The 21,958-nt window shown below is 46.2% G+C and overlaps 1 protein-coding gene across 1 annotated transcript in view; it reads right to left on the reverse strand.

Annotated features, from left to right (window-relative positions):
• The window catches only part of BBS2 (Bardet-Biedl syndrome 2), an 85,289-nt gene that overhangs the window by 13,107 nt on the left and 50,224 nt on the right, over positions 1–21,958 (reverse strand). Inside the window, exons 8-13 of the mRNA XM_077455068.1 lie at positions 15,629–15,715; positions 14,720–14,855; positions 12,022–12,161; positions 9,894–10,038; positions 1,457–1,628; positions 323–452 (exon numbers count right to left, since the gene is read on the reverse strand). Coding sequence (XP_077311194.1) covers positions 323–452; positions 1,457–1,628; positions 9,894–10,038; positions 12,022–12,161; positions 14,720–14,855; positions 15,629–15,715 — 810 coding nt within the window. The remainder of the gene's footprint in view (positions 1–322; positions 453–1,456; positions 1,629–9,893; positions 10,039–12,021; positions 12,162–14,719; positions 14,856–15,628; positions 15,716–21,958) is intronic.

Genomic DNA, 21,958 nt, shown 5'->3' on the forward strand with positions numbered 1-21,958 from the left:
GTGGGGTGTTTAAAGTTACAACATAGCAAAACTTTCCATCTGAGGTTTATGGGACTTTTTTCACATCATCTGTCAACTATTACTACTCGTGTGCACCCTATACACATGAAAGTTGATCATGAACTCTATGACAGTAGCGCTGCTATAATTATAGGAACCAGGTGTGGACTTGTGCAATTTTTATTATTACTATTTTCTTTTATATCTTTTCATGTGTTTATTTTTAGTCTTGGGTAGCTACTGTGAAAAGGGGGCTATAGTTTACAACACCACTCTAATTCTTACAAATAACTAGAAAAAAGTCTGTCTGTATAAGACTCACCCTCTGCACCCGTTCATTGATGCTGAAGGTCACATGACTGGATGGCTCTGGTGAAGAGGCGGGGCTACTGAGCACATACATTGAGAATCGAGGAAGCTGCCTGGTTAGTTCAAACACGTGAAACTGCACACTGTTAATAAGCAAACAAAAATGCTTTGATATTTTAAACAGAAAATTTTAAACCAACTATGAAAAGACATATATCGACCTTCACACTTCACCTTGGATCTTTTTGTATATGAATTTATCATGAATTATGCAACATATTTCTTCCTGTTCATCTGACCTTTCCCTGCTCTTGCTTTACCTTTAGCATGCTTAAAGGTAAGGTGTTAATGCCCTATTCCTTTTACCAGAGCTTTGCTGAGATTCCTGCTGTAGTTATAGATAAGATACAGGGACCCCCAATCATCTGATTACCCTGCTGTAGTTTGAGGTGTAAGACAATTAAAATCTTGTTTTTTTTACCATGATGACATAAGCCACATACCCATGAGGAGAATATAGGACGAATGATTGTCTGCTTTTTTTTTTTTTTTGCATCCTAGTCTCATATCAAAAATAAAGAGCTTACCAAAGTTACGAAAATTCTCGTAAGACAGAATACAAATTCGGAGGTGATGTATGGTGTTGTATTGTATTGTAATGTATTTTTCAGTTTCCGAGCATGCGTTGTCTTCCGATTTTTTATTGGACGAATACTGTACTGATTAAATAAAAACTGTTTGTTCTGGCAGCTTAAGCGAAAAATTGAACTGTCATGATCGGCTCTCGAAAGCTGTGTACTAATGATCAAATTATTGTGCGATCGTTTCAAAAGCGTATTTTTCATCCGATTTTCTAATCATGTGTACTAGGCTTAAGGCTGCCTACAGACATTAGATGATGAATGGCCGTGCATGCACAACCTAGCTGCCACACAGCTATTCCACAGCTCTCTGATGTCTATGGCCAGCTTCAGACAGTCCACCCTCCAGACACTCTGACCTATGCTGCCCAGTGAAACTGTCGTTTTCTTCATTAATACTGCTTTGTATGGATAGTAATCTTTTTTAAGTTCCACTAAACTTATTTTTATTTTAGAGCATATATCGCTATATGGAACCTTGATCTCCTCCTAATTTATGCTCTTACCTGCTTTTGTAACCAACAAATGCTTTAATGTGTAGATCCACAGGCACATCCTTAGGAGGGCAGATAGGGACACGAATGCGACCAGTAAGATTCTGAACACTGGGATGCACAACATGGCTTTCTCCTTCAAATATACCTTCGGCAAAGATGAGTACTGCACGGATGATTGTATCTAAAAGAAAAATGTCCTTTCAGAATATCATATACAATAAACAGAAAGAAACTGAAAATTGGCAGCGCTGTCTACTGCGATCAGGTTTTGCCCTTGGAAAATAAAAGCTGCAATATAGTCAGCTGCTATGAGCAAACATTTTATTGAATAGACTACCCCTGTAGTTTTTTAGATCAAAGTATATCTTTGAGGATACTTGATGTCCACTAAATATCCTGTATGTGTTCAGAATGTGATTTGTACCTGCATGTATTGGATAGGTATGACCACATGCCCTTATCTAAAGCCTGTTTATTGCAGCCAGGATAATCCCTAGGCCAGTGGTAGGCAAACTTAAAGAGGTGGAGATCTACCTGAACAAGATGGGAGAAGCCAAAAGATCACAAGCACAGTGTCACCTCCTCACACCTGATTTAAATGTCTGATTGCCGTAGTACCGCATCGCAATCAAATGCTTTGCGTGGCAATCATGGGTTTAAATCAGGTGGTGAGGAGGCAACACATTTCTTCCTCACCACCTGTCAAATACACTTGGATTGCTTTTCAAAGAACAAACAGTGCCTGCTGCACTTGTGAATGAGCCCTTAGTTGCATTTGGCAGTAGCACCCTTATGCCGCATACACACGCTCGGAATTGCGGCCAGAAAAAGACAGATGAGAACTTTTCATCGGAAAACGCGACCGTGTGTATGCTTCATCGGAATTTAGCTGTCCAAATTCCCGACAGCCAAAAATTGATAGCATGTTCTTAATTTTCTCGACGGAAATTCCGATCGTGTGTATGCAATTCCGACATGCCAAAAATCACGCATGCTCAGATTCTACTACGAAACAGAAGCTATTGGCTACTGGCTATTGAACTGCCTTTTTCTAGTCCCGTCGTACGTGTTGTAAGTCACCGCGTCATAAACGATCGGAATTTGGTGTGACCGTGTGTAGGCAAGACAGCTTGAGCCGAATTCTGTCAAAAAAAATTGGATTTTTGTACTCGCCGGGAAAAAAACAGCATTAAAACTTCATCCACCATGGCAAGTGGGAACTAGTGAAACTAAACCCACAAAAAAAAAAAACAGCAGTGTACGGAAAACACACCGCCACATAACTGGGTATTCTCAACAGGAGAGATGCCCAACACCACAAACTTTTGCGGAAGTAATGCAACAGTGCATTAACAAAACAGTATTGCGTTTTTATCGAAAAACCAGGAAAAAATTTAATTGCAACTACACGGCCGCCTGCAAAACTTTGCGGCCAAAACAGGCATCAGCCGATGCACCGACGTCTACCTTGTAGAACTTGGTAAACGTATGGACAGACAACCAGGTCGCTGCCTTACACACCTGAGCAACCGACGCTTGGTGTCGGAAGGCCCAAGACGTTCCGATTGCCCTTGCAGAGTGGGCCGTGACCAGAAAGGGGGGCACCTGCCCCTTTAAGGCGTAGGCTTGTACTACAATCTGTCTGATCTACCCTGGAAATGGTAGCAGACGAGACCGCCATACCCTTCTTTGGACCAGCCACCGAAACAAAACAGCGAGTCTGACTTCCGAAAGGGAGCTGTGGAAGACAAATACACTTTTAGAGCCCTAACCACATCGAGAGCGTGAAGGGCCACCTCTTTGGGGTGCTTCGGCTTAGGACACAATGATGGTAATAGAATGTCCTCATTGATATGAAAAGCCGAGACCACCTTCGGTAGAAAGGACGGTTGCGGACGCAACACCACCTTATCCCTGTGGATGACCAGATAAGGCGACTTGCAAGACAAAGCTGCCAATTCCGAAACCCTCCTGGCCGATGTGATGGCCACTAGAAAGACCACTTTCTGTGAAAGGGTCAACAAAGGAATCTCTCTGATATTCTCAAATGGTAGCTTCTGAAGCGCCGACAACACCAGGTTCAAATCCCACGGAGGTAAAGGTGGACACACTGGAGGGACTACATGTCGTACCCCCTGAATAAAGGTACTCACTAATGAATGAGATGCCAGGGGTCGCTGAAAAAAAAAAAAAAAAAAAAGACAGCCAGGGCTAAAATTTGCCCCTTAATGGTGCTCAACGCCAATTTCTGGTCTACTCCTTGCTGAAGAAACAGCAGGATCCTGGATATATAAAAGGAGCGCAGATGCCACCCTTTCTCCTCACACATGGAGATGCAAGCCTTCCAGGTAAGATGGTATATCTTCCATGAAGACGATTTCTGCACCCTCAACATAGTTGGAATCACCGAGTCCGACAGACCCCGGTTCCTCAATACCTGGCTCTCAATAGCCATGCTGTTAAAGCCAGCAATGGTAAAGCAGGGTGAAAGATTGGACCTTGAGATAAGAGGTCACCAGGGAGTATCTGCCACCAGACGCACCAGGTCTGCGTACCAGGGCCGCTGAGTCCAATCTGGGGCAACCAGGATTACTGGAATCCCCTCTGCGAAGCAGACGTGGCAGCAGTTTCAGTGGAGGAGAGGCGTAGATCGACTGGTACTGATCCCACGGCGCCACCAGCGCATCTGACGCGTCTGCCCGTGGATCTCTTTCCCTGGACATGAATCTCGGCACCTTCCGATTGAGACAGGAAGCCAATAGATCCACATCTGGTGTGCCCCATTTCAGGCACAGTAGCCTGAATATCTCCGGATGCAATGCCCATTCTCTTGGGTCCAGCATCTGTCGACTCAGATAGTCCGCCTGCCAATTCTCCACCCCGGGATGTAAATGGCCGACAAGGCCGGAACGTGTCGCTTTGCCCACCGAAGTATATGAGCGACCTCCCCGAGCAGCGGCTGAGCTTCTTGTTCCCCCTTGGTGATTTATGTACGCCACAGCCGTGGCATTGCCCAACTGTATCCTGATCGGACGTCCTTGAAGACTCAACGACCATGTATGGAGGCACAGCCTGATTGCTCTCAATTCGAGCAGATTGATCGGCAACTTGGATTCTTTCATCGACCAGAGGCCCTGAGCCGACTGAACACCCATCACTCCACCCCAGCCAGAAAGGCTGCTGTCCATTGTGATCACCGTCCATTGGAGAGGTAGGAACAACTTAACTGACCGAATCACCGGGGATCTCAGCCACCATAGCAGGGAGTCTCTGACTGACTGGCTCACCTGGATCGAGCGATCCAAGGACAACGGAGATTTGTCCCAGTTTGACAAAATCTCTTTCTGCAAGACCCTGGTGTGGAACTGGGCATACGGCATGGCCTCGAAGGCGGCCACCATGAGTCCCAGGACTCGCATGCAAAAGCGAAGTGACGACCACTCGCGATTCCACAGCAGTTTTATCGTGGCTCTGAGGGTCTGCACTTTGTCTGAAGGGAGAAAGACTCTCGCTTCCTTGGAGTCCAGCAGCAAGTCTAGGTACTCCAGACACTGGATCGGTACAACCACCAACTTCTTTAGGTTCAACAGCCACCCAAATTCTTGCAAAGTCTGCATGGTGATCAGAACATCATCCTCCAACTCTGAGGCGGAAGATGCTCTCAGGAGTAGATCGTCTAGGTATCCCACGATCGCGATCTCACGTTGTCGCTGCAACGCCAAAACAGGAGCCAATACCTTGGTAAAGACTCGGGGGGCTGATGCCAGGCCAAATGGTAGAGCCACAAACTGATAATGGGCTTCCGCAACTGCAAAACGCAGAAACTTTTGATGCCGCAGACATATGAGTATGTGCAGGTACGCATCCTGGATGTCCAGGGATGCCAGGGAGTCCCCTTGATGGAGTGCAGTGACTACCAAATGAACTGATTCCATTCTGAACCTCTGCACTTTTACAAAGTGATTGAGGGCTTTTAAGTCCAAGATCGGACGTACCCGTTCCTTCTTGGGGACCACAAACAGATTTGAGTAGAATCCCTGGAAGCGTTCCGATTTCAGAACTGGTACAATCACCCCTTGACTCAGCAAGTCCCCTACTGCCCCCAATAGGGCCTCCCGGCGAACCGGGGACATGGGTTTGCTGGAGGGGAAGAATCTGTTTGGCAGCCAAGAGATAAATTCTATCTTGTAGCCCGTGGAAATCAGATCGCAGACCCATCGGTCGGATAACCGGGAGGACCACCAGGTTGCAAACTCTCGAAGGCGACCCCCCACCCGAGACATGGGTGGGGGCAAACCTTCATGCGGTAGCACTTTTTGTCGCAGGCTTGCTAGGCTTGCAGTGCCAGGGATCCTTGTGTCCATCTGTGGCCGTCCTGTCGGGCTGGGGACGATTCGCCGAAGTCCGGTCGGACAAAAAAAGCAGTTTATGAGCAGAAAAAGAGGGCCCTTGCCTGCGGCGTGGCTCCTTAGGCTTCCTGGCTTGTAGGAGTAAGGTACTCTTACCACCGGTGGCATTCTTAAAAATGTCATCTAATGAGGCTCCAAAGAGTCGGTCGCCAAGGAAGGGAAGATCCATCAGGGCTTTCTTGGATGCCTGGTCAGCAGACCAGCATTATAACCAAATCAGGCGCCTCGGCACCACAGCTGACACTGAAGCCCTGGATAACAAAGGGAGGGTATCCAGGGACGCGTCACAAACGTACTTGAGGCCTTGCACTAGTTGGTCCGCCAATTCTACGCAGACAGGCAAAGCCTTCTGCTCTCCCAATACGCGGTGCAAAAGTTTTGCCCACTCAGTCAGTGTCTGTGACACCAGTGCAGATGCCAGTACTGGTCGTATGGTGGACCCCACAACCATAAACAAGGAGTGAGCCACTGCCTCGGCCTAACTGTCCGTGGGATCCTTGAAGGCAGGAGTCCCCTCTACCGGGATCGTGGTTACTTTATTTAACCTGGATACTGGGGGGTCCACGACCGGAGGAGCCAACCATTTCTTGAAAAGGCTTTCCTCAAAAGGGTAACGCACTGCCATGTTTTTGGGGACCGAAAAGGTCCTTTGCGGCCGACCCCATTCCCTGTAGATGAACTTGTCAAAAAAAGTCAAATACGCCTTAGGTGAATGTGCTGGCTTGTGAGACCCAAAGGGGACCGATACATCAGCAGAGGCATCACGCACAACTGTGATAAGTGCTCCAACCAGTGCCTTGTCGCGCCTGGACCTGGACGGGGAATCATCCTCGCTGTCCGAATGGTCCTGGTCAGCCTCGCCTGATCAGAGGTCAGAACAGGGATCACCAGCCGCAGCAGGGCCCGATTCTGCATCAGAGCTCTCCCCAGAGGACGGGGGGGGGGGGCAGGGGCCTCTTTTGCGCACCTTTCCTTCCACGCATCACCTCTATTTTTGCAACAAACGAGTTAAGGACCGCCGTCAGGGTGTCCATAGGCACAGCGCTATCCGCAGGTGACCCGGTTGCAATAGCCTGGATTTCGGGGGAAGAAACACCAGTTTCTGAAGCCATGCTGACCCTACCCTGCCACCTGAAAAGGGGACTTAGGACAGTGAAGGTCCCACCCTCCTGCTGCCGCTGGCTGGGGGGGCACCTAGCGCCAGACTCACCACCCTGAGGCATTCTGTGATGGTTACTAGCTGTGCCTGTAGTCCCCAGGAGGTTACCCAAGTGCAGAGTGAAGCAGCTGTGTCAGCAGCAGCAGTAGAGAAGGTCGTGAAACGATCTGCAGAGCTTGCACCAGCGTTCAGGGAATGGCCGCCCAGCTTCCTGTATACACAGAAAACAGCATGTGATAGCACATGGCACGCTGTCACTAGAGAGCTGCGGTGAAAAAGAGCACTCGGGCCTCAAGAAAATGATCTGAATAGGAAAATCTTCCAGAAAACGGCCGCTGAAGCTCACAAGGGGAACCTGCTCTGCCCCCATCCAAAATGGCTGCCGGGCAGCGCCACACGGTGACCAGAGAAAACCACCCACAGAACAGTGCTGGCTCCAACCAGCAAAATACCTCCACAGGCACCCTTTTTGGGACCCCCCACACCAGAACCAGGACCATCGCTAACCGCACAGACCCCATACAGGTGAGAGACCCAGCGATCCCCTGTACACACACCGCCAGCAGACACATGCAGCCGTGGGACGTGAGAGAGAAGAGAAGCAGGTGAGGTGGCCCCTGAATCGACCTCCCAGGGAATGCCCAGCTGCTTAACCCCCCAAAGCAGGGAGAGCCGTACTTACCAGTCCTGAAGAGCTGGGAGACATTCCATCCCAGACCCACTCCTGCGCAGTTACAGGGTGGCTGCTGGCCTTGGTATACTGTGATCTAGACATCAGTAGCCCGGTCATATGTATACCCCTGAGCATTGAAGCTCACCGACCGTATGTCATGGCCCACCGTAGCTGCAACTTGCACATGCTCGACAGCCAGATTGGGTGGACTACAAGGATAACTCAACCAGCCTGTCACCCAGCCGGCAGTTGATAGAAGATCATAGGATCATTCATCTTGTGCAAAAGCATAAGTCCTGTATCAAAAAAATGGACCGAAAGGCCTGCAGGGTTCCTAGGTCCTTCACTAGGCAAAATAAAACTGAAGCTGCTGGGGCAGCAGGGAGGGTTGTTAGCACAGGGTCCGCCTAGGCGGTACTGACATTTCTGTGTATTGTGTTACAATTTTTCCTAGTTCTCCTAGTGGCAGGCTAACAAATCCAATTAGTTACAGAGAGGAGCTGTGTTGGTCGGTGAATAAAAGAGAAACCATCAGAGCTTTTTCCGACGAGAATTCCGATCGCGTGTACGCGGAATTAGGGCAAGTTCACACAAAGTTGAGGGATGGTAAAATCCTGTGGTTTAGCCGCAGTTCAGTGTGAAAGCAGACCTATACTATTATGTCCAGTGTATTGCTTCACACTGATCTGAAGAGCTCTGTTTTTCCTGCTGCTGGCACCACTCTGGAGACCGCTAGCCAGCATAAGGGGTGGAGTGCAGTTGGTATCACTCCGCATGGGACAGGAGCCGGAACTACAGAGGAGACATCGGGCATATGCAGCTCTTACTCCCTACTACAGCTCCAACTTTACAAGTAGTCCCCCTGCATTACACTCTGTTTGATGCTCTGGAATGGCGAGTCAGCAAGCCCAGACTGCGATCCACCAGTCACCTGTTTGCGATCTACTGGTTGCTGACCCTCGCCCTAGGCAAACAAACATATAGCAAGTCAAAAAGCCAAAGAGCAAAGAGGTGCAGCAACCTAACATCAGTTTCCAGTAAGTGATCTCTGACTGATAACTATTGGTTACTATGAACCAAAATACAGCTTTGTTCTTGTCACTGTTTAACTGAGTTAACCCAATAATGTCAGGCTAAGCATTCATATTTTTTTGTATGGGCAAGGTCTGATGTATAAAATTACACTGAGTGTAATGAAACTTGGTATATGACACAAAAAGAAGCAGAACACTGTCGGAGCTAAAACACACAAAAAAAAAAATATTTTCCACCAAAATTTAAACAGGAAAGAACACGCTTTCGTTATTTATTACTGCATTCTGTTTTAGGAGTATGAAAAGGACTTGGCTTTTCCCACAAAAACATTTGAAAACAATGTTCAGAAATAATTGCCATGGAAATAATTAATTGTCAATGTACTTTTGTCCGTCAGTGTGATTATTATATCCTTCTATGTAGAGGTTTTCCACAGAGGAATGCTATCCTTCAGGAGGAAGCACACAGAAATTTGCATGTTGCCCCGTAAAACATTAGGCTACATTTGTGCAGAATCCAAAAGACCTGATTTGGCTTTCAGAGGACATCAGACATCTAGCCTGTGCCTACCATGATTAGATTGACATTTCTTAAAATGATCCCAGAAAAATACATACAATCCAACAATCCCATATATCTGCTGTAGATATCTAGGTATATGTAGGCAAATAATGACATTATGGGAGAGATTTACTATGACTGGTGCACAGAGAATCTGGTGAAGTTGTGCATAGTAACCAATCAGCTTCTAACCTTTATTGCCAAAGCTTAATTGAACAAGCTGAAGTTAGAAGCCGACTAGTTACCATGCACAGCTGCACCATATTCTGTATGCACCATATGTATATGTTTTAGTAAATCCCCCCATAATGTGTTTGTTTCAGAATCAGGAGTCATTTTTTGGATTTTGTGTTTTTTTTTTTCTCTTTTTTTTGTTTGCCTACCAGCCCTAATATGTTAAATTGTAGGGTTTAAAAAGAATATGCTTTTGTGGAATTATATGGCAATATGTTTTATCTGTTTATAATTTCTGTCTAAAAAAACTTGACCTTATTATGGGAAAACCTCATTGCTCTACAGAAGACTGTCCCCTTGCTATTTAATGCTTCAGTACAATGATTATTAGTCCCATATTGACCCCATAACATGGGACCAGGTATAATTCCTCACCATTAGATGTTGATATGCTCAGTTCCACATGGGCAACCTGAATCTCTGATCCCAGAGTGACAGACAGAGCCGTCTGCAGCTGTGTGTTTGCTGGAATCACTCCCATTTGCCCATCAGGCTCACTTGCTTGTGCCCTTGATTCTGCCTGTTACAAAGCAAAACAGAAAACAAAATTAAACACTATATGTGGGGTATATGAAAGCATATAAGAAGGCGGCATGATATCTGCATATAAACAAGAGCTTCAATATACACATCTGAAATAGCCACCTATAACCATATTACCCTTTTAGCATAACAAAAAAAAATCCCGATTTAATAATGGAGCTGCATATGCTCAGTTTCAACGTTAATTTCCATTTATCTTGAATAAGGTGAAACAAAATCCACATTCACTTTGCAATTATGTGCAAGGAAGGTTTAAAAAAAACAGGACTTTTGCTTGCACATGAATGGACTATTAAAGACAGCATCACTTCACCTCATTCACTATGTTAAGAGAAATTTTGTTTGCAAAGAGAAAATTCACTTATGCCGGCCATACACGGTTCGAATTTCGAAAGAATTTTCTTTCGAAAATCGTATCTAAGAATTTTCGTATGAATTTTGCACCATTAGTGGGCTGCAGCAACAGCCGATTTTCATGCGGAAATAAAGTTTGAGGAATCGGACATGTTGGAAATTTTTTGAAAAACTAATGATTTTCTAATCAATGATGGGAGAATCGTGCGAGAAATGTAATAAGAAAAGAAAATGTACGGAGATAAAAGAAAATTTACGGAGAGAAAAGAAGATTCCCGGCCAAGAAAATTCTTTTCTGTAGAAACATGAGGTAAAATTGAAGGCTTCGTCGGCCGAATTTCGAAAATCAGTGGTGGCATCATCGGATCACAAAAAAAACGAATTTTCTGATTTTGAAAAGAAAATTCGTTCGAAATTCGACCGTGTATGGCCTGCATTAGTTTAGTGAATGAGGTTATGTTGTGCTGACTACAAAATCCAAAAAATCCTGCGCAAAAATTCTGTTTCTTTTTTAACTTTCCTTGCACATGATTGAGTATTCTTTGCAAAGTGAACTTTCACTTTCTTTTACCTCATCTCTCTAAATTTCTTTACATTTATACCTAAAACTAGTGCTACCGGGCTGCCTCTTGTGAGAAGCTTTATAAACCAAATCCATCCAAAATCTGTTTTGAATTGACTGAAGAATGTTTAGAACCTCTATATGTTTATTTCTATCTGTGTCCCTATCTATCTGACAGATATCAATTATACAGAGCTGGAAGTGAGGCAGCAATCTTACTAGCAGGGACACAGATTGCAAATAAAACATGTTCTTTTCACAGCGGGGAAGGGGCTAATAACACTATCAAGTTTGTACAAGCTTCCCTCGTTGTCTGTGGCCCCAGTGGGCAGATTTCCCCTCATTCCTTGTAATGCCGCATACACACGACCGGACTTTTTGACAGCAAAGGTCAGATGAAACGAGTCCGTCGAACAATTCGATTTCTTGTGTGGGCTCCATCGGAGCTTTGCTTGCCAAAAATCCGGGGACTTTAGAAATAGAACATGTTTTACATTTTTCCACCGGAACTACACCGAACCAAGAAATCCGTTCGTGTGTATGCTAGTCCGATGGACAAAAACCAACGCTAGGACAGCTATTGGCTACTGGCTATGAACTTCCTTATTTTAGTCCAAGTCCGTTCATTCGGAAAGTCCGTCGAAACTCCGCCGAAAGTCCATCGGAAAGACTGTCGGACCTAGTCCCTCGAAAAGTCCGGTCGTGTGTACGCAGCATTAGGTGTCAAACAGAACAGAAACATTGGAGAAATCACTTTTTAGGGGACACAAACAGCATTTATGCCCAAAAGGGGTTCCAGTTCTTCCATGCGCTGTTCAAAACTAGAAAAAAAAATTCCTACAGCTATGTAACTATTAATTTAAAAAAAAAACTATTAGATGGGCACCTTAACGACCACAACATACAGGGATATACAATGTAATATTAACATAGAAGCACCCACACAGGTTGGACTTGATGGATGTGTGTCTTTTTTCAACCTCACCTACTATATAACTATGTAGTTGAATTTTAAGGAAATACAGCAAATTTGGCTTTGCACACCTTTGAATTTTCTTGGTAATTCTTCAGTTCTAATAGCAGATTCTGTTTCTTCTGACTGAGTTCTCTGACAAGCTCCTGCTCCACACTGGTATCCATAAGACTTCCGGCAGTTTCTTGGCTGGAGGGAAGATAGCCCCTGACTTTGATAGAATAAAATGAACAGTTAATCACAGCAACAGCACAAACTTTAATGAGCTCACAGCTATACCAGGCTAGCACCTCCCTGCCTGCTGGCGTCCTACTCTGTAAAAGTACAGAGCTTATTTTTTATTTTTTAAGTTGCCCACATTTAACCAGTACATAGAATAACATGTTAATAATGATGGCACAATGTGCTTTTTAAGATGTGCACAATGAAAAAAGTTTAGTTTCAGGTTTATTTAATTTATATACACATCAACTATAAATGCAAAATCGTGAACAACCACTAGATGTCTCCAGTGGATGCCATAGATTAATTAGCATGTGAAATCTTTAAAACAGAGTTCCACCCAAAAATGGAACTTCCGCTATCCGGATTCCCCCCCCCCCCCCTCCGGTGTCACATTTGGCACCTTTTAGGGGTCAGAGGAAGCAGATACCTGTCTAATACAGCTATTTACTCCCAATTCTGACAAAAAAGATCACTGTAGTATCCACGGTGATCTACGGAATGTCTGGTCCCTCCTCTGTCCCCCCTGCTGTCTACTGGGAGACACACAGGTCCCAGAAGACAGCAGGGACCACTCAGAACGTGCAGCACAACTCGTGCATGTGCAGTAGGGAACCAGGCTGTGAAGCCGCAAGGCTTTACTTTCTGATTCCCTTACTAGCAATGCCAGCACCTCCACCTGAAACCGAGGGACGGGTCGGCTTCGGGTGAGGACATTGCAGGCGCCCTGGACAGGTGAGTGTCTTTATTTTAAAAGTCAGCCACTGCAGTATTTGTAGCTGCTGACTTCTAATTGATTTATTTATTTTTAAGCAGAACTCCGCTTTAAGCAGTATTCACTCTAGTGCATAAGTTAGAGCTGGGCGATTTTCTCCCCCAAAAAATCTGCGATTTAAAAAACAAAACAACAAAAAAAAAACTCGATTCACGATTCGAATCAAGTTTTTTTTCTTTTGATGGACACCGCGCCGGTCCTGAGGAGCTGCGGGCAGGAGTTTTTAGGCGAGGCCACGGCTTCGGCCTAGTCAGTGGCGTCCGGCCTCGCGGACTAGGCCAAAGCCGCGGCCTCGCCTAAAAACTCTTGCCCGCAGGACCTCAGGACCGGTGCGGTGTCAGCGCCGGTCCTGGTGAAAAAAAAATAAATAATATAAAATCTAAAAAAATCGATTTGCTGAAATTTTGAATCGATTTGACCTCTCAACTCGATTCAAGATTTAAATCGTTTTTTTCCCCAGCCCTAGCATAAGTACAAACACACTGTGCGTGACTACCACCAGATATCTCCAGCGGTTATAAATGAGAATAGATAAAGTGTCCAAAAAACATATATAAAAGTGTCTAAAAAAATCAATCATATAAAAAGGTGTAATGTCCATAAACTTCCATCAAAACGACTTCCAATGATGCATTAAGTGTTTTGTATGAGGGACGGGTTTTTAGGTTCTAATAAATGTGTGAAACAGGATTATGCTACGTTGGAATCTTTTTGTTTTTTACAACTGTATCTAACTGGAGAGATTCACACTGTCCAAACCTGCCTGCAATGCTGATGACTTTCCTTTAAAGTATTATAAGGATTTACTTTAAGGCCCGAGATATTCTGATGCTCTGGTGAGTGTAACCCCTTGGGGAGTGTGCCTCACATGGTGAAGATCTTGGTGTTTGGTGCACACTTTGACAATTATTTAAGATCACCAGCTATTTTCGGAATGGAACTCACTAACTGTCATCACATCAAGTTACATGTTTAGGAACATATTTATCTTGGTCTAAAATCTGGTGGACTAACATAAGCGCTGTTATAACATAGGATTGATGCAGCGATCCAACTGAACTTTCTTATGTTATTGTTTAATAATTTATGATTGTTCTAAATTGGCCTTAAAAAAAAAAATGCTGGCCCCTTTTTTCGAAGCCAGACCAAATCTCCAGTATGTCAAGGTAGCTGCAAACACCTACTCCACCCCAAACTAAAATGAGGGGTAAGTCCATGAAGCAGAAAATCTGTAAACAGAAGATAACTGTACATACATGTGCTCTACTGCCACATGATAAGACTAATCATGTCCATGCAAAGCATGTAAGAACGTCAAGAGAAAAGCAGTATGGCTCCAGCACACAAATGTTCAACTTAATAGAGCTTTATTGTGGCAAGATAAATTGTAGTGTTTGGACCATCACCACTGACCACCACCACCACTGATGAAGGGGACCTTGTGTGGTCTTTTAAGTACTGGTGACAAATCACTACCGTTTGCTCCTAAATCCTGCCATCCATTTAGTCAACACAGCATCCTGCATTCTGGTTCGAATAGCGTCAGATGCAAAGTCAGGACATCCTGTTACAAGGTAAAGGCAGCAGACACTGAACTTGCACGAATGTTGGAATTGATCAACCAATATTGATTTTACCTCTACTGATGCAGACAAAATGAATTGAGCAGTGCACCACAGTCCTTGGATATTGTAATTTGTTATTCACTACATAACAGATGTACATGTTGGATCAGAAGGATACTGTGGACACACATGGTAAACCTTCCTTACCTTCTCCATCTGTAGAACAACAAATAAGCTGAGTTTTCCCATCCATGCGGTAATCACCTTCCACCACTCCCGCTATAGATGAGGAGAAATTGTCTTTAAAAATCACCTCACCTGTGCGATCACTGCGGGCATCAACCTGCGCAACAATCCCAAACGGCAAGGATAAATTATATATATAATATTTTTTTCATAAGCATGTCATTTATAGTTTATAGTATTGGCATAAACATGAGAAGGGCTGCTACGTCACCTATTGGATGCACACTTCTTGGCCCAAGGGTGAATGCAATTCTAAGAAGATGTGCTATATTTTATAGGGAACATTTAGAAATGTTAACTGTGCCCAAGCACACTGGAAATATAACCATTTGTCTTGAATAACTGCTGAAAAACATTAGTGTACTTCCTGACATGTGAGGGTGCCTAGGCACTCCTGTGACCACAGTCTCATAGCTGTATGCATCCTGTGCGATCTAAAGTAATGCTACCTCGGACCGCTAGTTTTAAGAGATTTGGTGTAAGATCTGGTGATGTCACTACTGTGCTGCTCACTGTTTTCTAAGCTTGAGGCTCTGACATGAGGAACCAAAACTCTGCCTCTACAAGATGACCGCTTTATACAGATATACAGTGCAGGCATACATTGTATGTCAGTAATGGTGGAAATAGCTGCAGGGGGGGGGGGGGTCACATGAATACTGGTCCTTTGACCTCTGTGTCTCTTTTTTTGGGGGCAGAGTCTTTAGAGTTTAGTTCTTCTTTAATGGTGCTGGGGTCTCAAGGCCACCTGCTATACTAAAGGGTTATGGAGGCCAATAGATGGGCAGTCAAAGCTGTGTATACCCACATAAAGTCATCATCCAACAGTACACCACAAGTTAAGCAGCAATAATGTCACAACACACTCACCTTCCCATTGGACCATCCAGTAATCAGCTCACAGACACCATCAGAATTCAGGTCAAAGGCATGTATACTCATTGCAAGGTTTTTAGACTGTTAAGAAATAAATATTACAAACGTGAGCTTATATCTAAAGTAAACCTGGTAGAAACTTGGGTGATTCAAAATGAGCATATGATGAGATACAGTTTGTAGTGATATGAAAATCATGATATTTTATATAAAATTTGAGTTTGGCCTGGCCCCACATGCATCTTGGGCCTCTTTACTGGTGAATAAGGTTGTAAGATCAGCTTCTAGAATATTTGTATCTGCAATTTAAGCATGATGATCCTGAAAAGGTTCACATCTTAAATGAGGTTTAGTCCAAATATAAATTTATTTTAGCCAACACGTTTCTGGGGCCAAAAATCAACCCCTTCATTGGGGCTTGTAAATATATGGGATCAAAATGTGGGGACTCAAGACATAGACGTTTTTTTTAATGGTGTATTAACACAGCAACATTCAGTACTTGATTTAAACAATCCAGACTTGAACATTTTGGTGTAGCGCTTCATTATCCAGATCCAAATAATCCATTCACAGCCAGAGGTGATTGTGGTAACTTTTTGTGGAAGCTGCCTACCTACCATCTGGATGCCCCACAGGTGTACCATTTACATAAATTCAAAACTGTCCTCCATTTTTACTTCAAAGCTTCAGCACCACCTATCCAGTCTCTAAAGCATATCAGCTTCTGGCACAGGGACATCTACAGATGAATTAGTTAAATTTGAACAACCCTTTAAATCTGAAGACCAACACTCTGCACTCTTCCCAACCGCCCCAATCCCCACTGTACTTACCTCCGTGAGAGATGAGTGGTCAGTGCCCAAGCAGCTTGAATGCATCAGAGCAATACTGATCAGTCAGCTCCAGCCAACATGTGACCTCTTTGATCAAACAAAACTGCTCTGATCCTTCCCAAAAGACCCCACAGAAAGAAGGGGAAAAAGAGCGGGGATTTAAAATCCTTGACCACTACACTGGCTGCTTGGGAACTGACAGCTCATTACCTACGGAGGTACATACAGCAGGGACTGGGAAGGCAGGGGTGGAGAGGGTGTAGGGTGTTATTTCACCTTTTAATTTTTCCTCCTTTCAGCCTTATTTTTGTAAGATAATTTTGCTAGTCATATTCACCAGGCCAAAATAAGGTGTTACAACCTGACCAGGCAACTCTAGGCTAAGATTCAAACATCACCCTGATAGACTAGCTGTCAGGGACGTTACCTGGATGGTCGCGGTGCTGCCCGCACTGGTGTGCGCCGATGTCCTGCGGTGCGTGCGGGGGTGCGCGTTCCTGTGCGCGCGGTCGTGCGCGCTGGTGTGTGCCCTTACGTGCTCCTGCTGGCGCCGGTGCGCGTAGGCACGCGCCGGTGCGCGCTGTTGTGGGCACTTCGGGTGGCACTGGTGTGTGTGCTGGCGCCCGGGTGCGCGCGCGCGGGTGCACGCCGCTTGGCGCCAATCGGCCTATTTAGGCCTGCTGCTTAGACCGTTCAGGTGCTGCCTGATCAACAGCTCCCCGGTTCCTGTTCAGTTACCCGTATTCTGCGTTCCTGTTTCCTGATCTCCTGACGACCCGACTCTCCTTGGACACCTCTGACCTCTGCCTGCACCTGACCTCGGCCTGTTTGACCTCACTCCTGCGTGCTCCTTCTGTACCTCTGCTGTCTGCCTGTTGCCAAACCCTGCCTGAACCCGGACCTGCCTGCTCAGCTCCTGCTCTGTACCCAGTTTGCCTGTGTCCTGCCTACGCACCTGCTGCTGGAAGTTTCCTGCAAGTTCCTGCTCCTGGAGCCATACCACAGGCTCTCTTACCACTCCGCACTCTCAGCCACCTGTCTACTCTATCAGGGGTTGTAGGTCAGACACGTATGGGAGACCACCCTCTGCCCAAGTGGACTCACCGGTTCAGTAAGTGCTAGTCTGACAGTATCAGGCAGCCATGACTGAGATCGGGCAGGGGGCCTCCTCCATGGATGAATTATGCAGACATTTGGCTGGTCTGACCCAAGCTGTGAAGAATCTCCAGGAAGGCTACTCAAGATTGGAAGAGCAAGTTCAAGCCTTGTCCTCCTCATCTAACCCTCAAGGAACCTCTTCCACCGGTCTTTCATCCGCACCCTCCGTAGTGATGCTTCCTCCAGAGCCACGAGTACCTGCGCCCGAGAGGTTTTCTGGCGATCGCACCAAGTATCGTGCGTTTCGCAACTCTTGCGAACTGTACTTCACCCTGCAGCACCGGACATTCTCTCTAGAGGCAACCAAGGTGGGCTTTGTAATATCCCTGTTGTCCGGCGAGCCTCAGACCTGGGCCCACCATCTGCTGGAGCAGAAATCTGGAACCCTGGATAGCCTTGATAATTTCTTCTTGGCCATGTCTCAATTATATGAGGACCCCCAATTGACTGCGACTGCAAAAGCCGCACTGCATTCTCTCCAACAAGGTCGCAGGGCGGCCAAGGACTATGCGGTGGAATTCCGCCGCTGGAGTTCCGACACGGATTGGAATGACGCCGCCTTGCGTCACCAATTCCGGATGGGACTTTCTGACCCCCTTAAGGACGAGTTGGCACGGGTAGGAATACCACAAACCCTGGATGAGTTAGTCAATCTCTCCATTCAGATTGATCTCGCTTAACGGAGCCTCCAGCCACTTCCGTCCCACCTGGATGCTCCCCAAGGTTCCCAGTTCTGCTGGTCAGTTCTCTTCCACCTCTTCTGCTCCCGCTCTGGAAGCTCCTGAACCGATGCAGCTCGGTTTACTTCGGCCCTCGTTGATCCCTGAAGAAAAGCAGCGGCAGACGTGCCCACAACCTATGTCTTTACTGTGGGGAACCTGGGCACTATGTCAGGGCCTGCCCCAACAAGACACATAAGTGTTTCCACTTCCTTCATGTGTGCCTCTGTTCTACGAAAACCCAGTTCTCACCTTGCCCTTCTCCTCACTTTGCAGCTTCCAGGAGGGAGTTTCCCAGTGTCAGCCATCATTGACTCCGGAGCATGCAGCTGCTTCATCGATCTGACTTTCGCTGCCAACCATCACATCTCGCTTCTACCTAAGGCTCAGGGGCTTGCTGTACACCTAGCAGATGGCTCTGCTCTTAGTTCCGGTCCTGTCACGCAAGAGACTGTCCCTTTGCTGGCTACTATGGGCAGCTGTCACCAGGAGCACCTACGTCTGGATGCCATCTCCTCCCCCCTGTTTCCCATTATCCTGGGGATACCCTGGTTGCAGGCCCACAATCCAAGCATAAACTGGGCCACAGCAGAAGTCAAGTTCCTTTCTGAGTACTGTCAACAACACTGCTTGGGCCGACCAACCAATAATTCCTCTCAACTTCTCTGTTTGGATGTCGATCCGGAATTGCATCAGTCCATTCCCGAACCCTATAAAGACTTTCTGGATGTATTCAGCAAGAAAGGGGCAGAGACTCTTCTCCCCCACAGGTCTTATGACTGCCCTATAGAACTGTTACCAGGCACTGAAGTTCCTTTTGGGAGAATTTTTCCATTAATGGAGCAGGAGTTAGGCACGCTGAAAGATTATATTGATGAGAACCTGAAAAGGGGGTTTATCCGTCCTTCTACTTCCCCTGCCGGTGCTGGCATTTTCTTAGTCGAAAAAAAGGACCATTCCCTACGTCCCTGCATTGACTATTGGGAATTGAAAAGGATAACTGTTAAAAACCGTTATCCTTTACCCCTAGTACCCGAGTTATTCCAAAGGCTGGGGTCTGCAGTCTTTTTTTTCGAAATTGGATCTTAGTGGAGCTTATAATCAAATCCGTATCCGAGAAGGGGACGAATGGAAGACAGTGTTCCGTACTCGTTTTGGGCACTTCGAGTACCTTGTCATGCCCTTCGGGTTGTGTAATGCACCCGCAACCTTTCAACATTTTGTCAAAGACATTTTTCGTGACTACCTGGATCTATATGTAATTGCATACCTGGACGATATCTTAATCTTTTCCTCATCATTGGAGGACCATTGTAGACATGTCCGTAGCGTTTTAACTCGACTCAGGGTACACGGGCTCTATGCAAAACTTCGAAAAGTGTGAGTTTGAACGCCAGTCCATCCAATTCCTGGGCCTGGTTATATCAGTGGAGGGCATCAAGATGGATCCCCAAAAAGTGTCTGCCATCCTGGACTGGCCTGCGCCTGTGGACAAGAAGGGTGTACAGCGCTTCATTGGCTTTTCCAACTTCTACCGGAAATTTATCAGGGGTTTCTCTGCAATTATTGCTCCCATCACCGAACTGACCAGGCAGGGTACCCGATTCTCTTGGACCCCTGAGGCTCAGCTGGCCTTTGAAAGACTCAAGACGCTATTTACTTCTGCCTCTATTCTGAAACATCCGGATCCAGCCTTACCCTTCATCCTTGAGGTTGATGCTTCAGAAATCGCCGTGGGGGCGGTGCTCTCCCAGCGGCAGGGTGCCAAGGCCCTTCTTTTTCCGGTGGCGTTCTTTTCCCGTAAACTGTCGTCATCCGAAAGGAACTATGGCGTTGGGGACCGAGAACTTCTGGCCATTAAGGCGGCTCTGGAGGAATGGCGTTATCTATTGGAGGGTGCTGCACATCCTATCCTGGTCTACACTGACCATAAAAACCTGGAATATCTGAGAACTACCAAAAGACTTGGACCCCGGCAAGCCAGATGGGCTCTTTTTTTTCCCTGGTTTCAATTCCACATTACCTATAGACCTGGTTCTAAGAACGTTAAGCCGGATGCGCTGTCACGTATGTTTTCTAACCCTGAAAAGACTCGGCCTCCTGATACAATTCTCCCTTCTGGGAACTTCTTGCTCCTCCAAGGGGACCTTATCTCCCGAATCAGACAGGCTTCTGTGGGAATGCCCCCGAGCCCTGAAGTCAGCTGTAGTGAGGGGTTGTTCTGGCATAAAGGCAAAATTGTGGTCCCTGAAGCCTTGAAGGTGAACGTGTTGGAGCTCTGCCACGACCATAAGATGGCCGGACACTTTGGTACCTTGAAAACTGCCGAACTGGTTCAGCGCACCTTTTGGTGGCCTCAACTACTTAAGGATTGCAAGGACTATGTGGACTCTTGTAGCACTTGTGCCAGAAGTAAAAACAGCCGGACACGGGCTTGGGGTCTACTGAAACCTTTGCCTGTCCCTGAGAGACCGTGGAAAATGATTTTGATGGACTTTATAGTGGAACTTCCCCTATCCGAGGGGTTCTCTACTAGCTTTGTTGTTGTAGATAGGTTGTCCAAAATGGCCCACTTCCTCCCGATGAAGGGCACCCCCTCGGCAATGTAGACGGCCAGGATCTTTGTCAAAGAAATTGTAAGGCTGCATGGGGTTCCGGCAAGTATTGTGTCCGATCGAGATGTCCAATTCACTTCAAGGTTTTGGAAGGCGCTCTGCGGGTCTCTTGAAATTGAATTGGCATTTTCATCCGCTTATCACCCCCAGACAAATGGACAAACGGAAAGAACCAATCAGTCCCTGGAGCAGTACATCCGCTGTTTTTCTTCTTTCTCGCAAGATGACTGGGTCTCGTTACTACCTATGGCGGAGTTCGCTTATAACAACTCCTTGCATTCCGCCATCAACCAAACACCGTTCTTTACCAATTACGGCTTCCACCCAGCTTTTTTACCCAGTTCAGTTCCAGAATGCACTGTTCCGGCAGTTTCCGAGACATTGGACTTCTTCTCCGATAACAACAAACTCCTAAAGGAGACTATGGCCCAGTCCCAGGAATGCTATAAACTGGCGTTTGACAAGAAGAGACGTGGAGAACTTGTTCTGGCGCCCGGCGACCAAGAATGGTTATCCACAGCTAACCTAAAGATGGCCTGTCCCTCCAGGAAATTAGGCCCTAAATTCATGGGTCCTTTCACAGTAAAGAGGAAGATAAATGAAGTTGCCTATGAACTTATTCTACCTGACTCTTTTAGAGTGCACCCGGTCTTTCATGTGACCTTATTGAAACCTGTTACCCCAAATCCCTTTGCTGGCCACACTACTGGCCCACCTGAACCTGTTATAGTGGACAATGAGGAAGAGTTTGAGGTCGAAGCAATTCTTGATTGTAGGAAGAAGGGTAATGTAACCCAGTACCTCATCAAATGGAAGGGGTATGGCCCTGAAGACAACTCCTGGGAGCCCGAGGGCAACCTACATGCTCAAGAACTTTTGCGGGCCTTCAAGAACCGCCAGGTTTCCAGATCGGCTCACCTGGGCAGCCGGAGTCTGCCCTTAAGGAGGAGGCACTGTCAGGGACGTTAGCTAGATGGTCGCGGTGTTGCCCGCGCT

This window comes from Lithobates pipiens, unplaced genomic scaffold, assembly GCF_037356315.1.
Source record: "Lithobates pipiens isolate NorthernLeopardFrog02 unplaced genomic scaffold, aLitPip1_a1.2 Scaffold_10, whole genome shotgun sequence".
Lineage (NCBI taxonomy): Eukaryota > Metazoa > Chordata > Amphibia > Anura > Ranidae > Lithobates > Lithobates pipiens.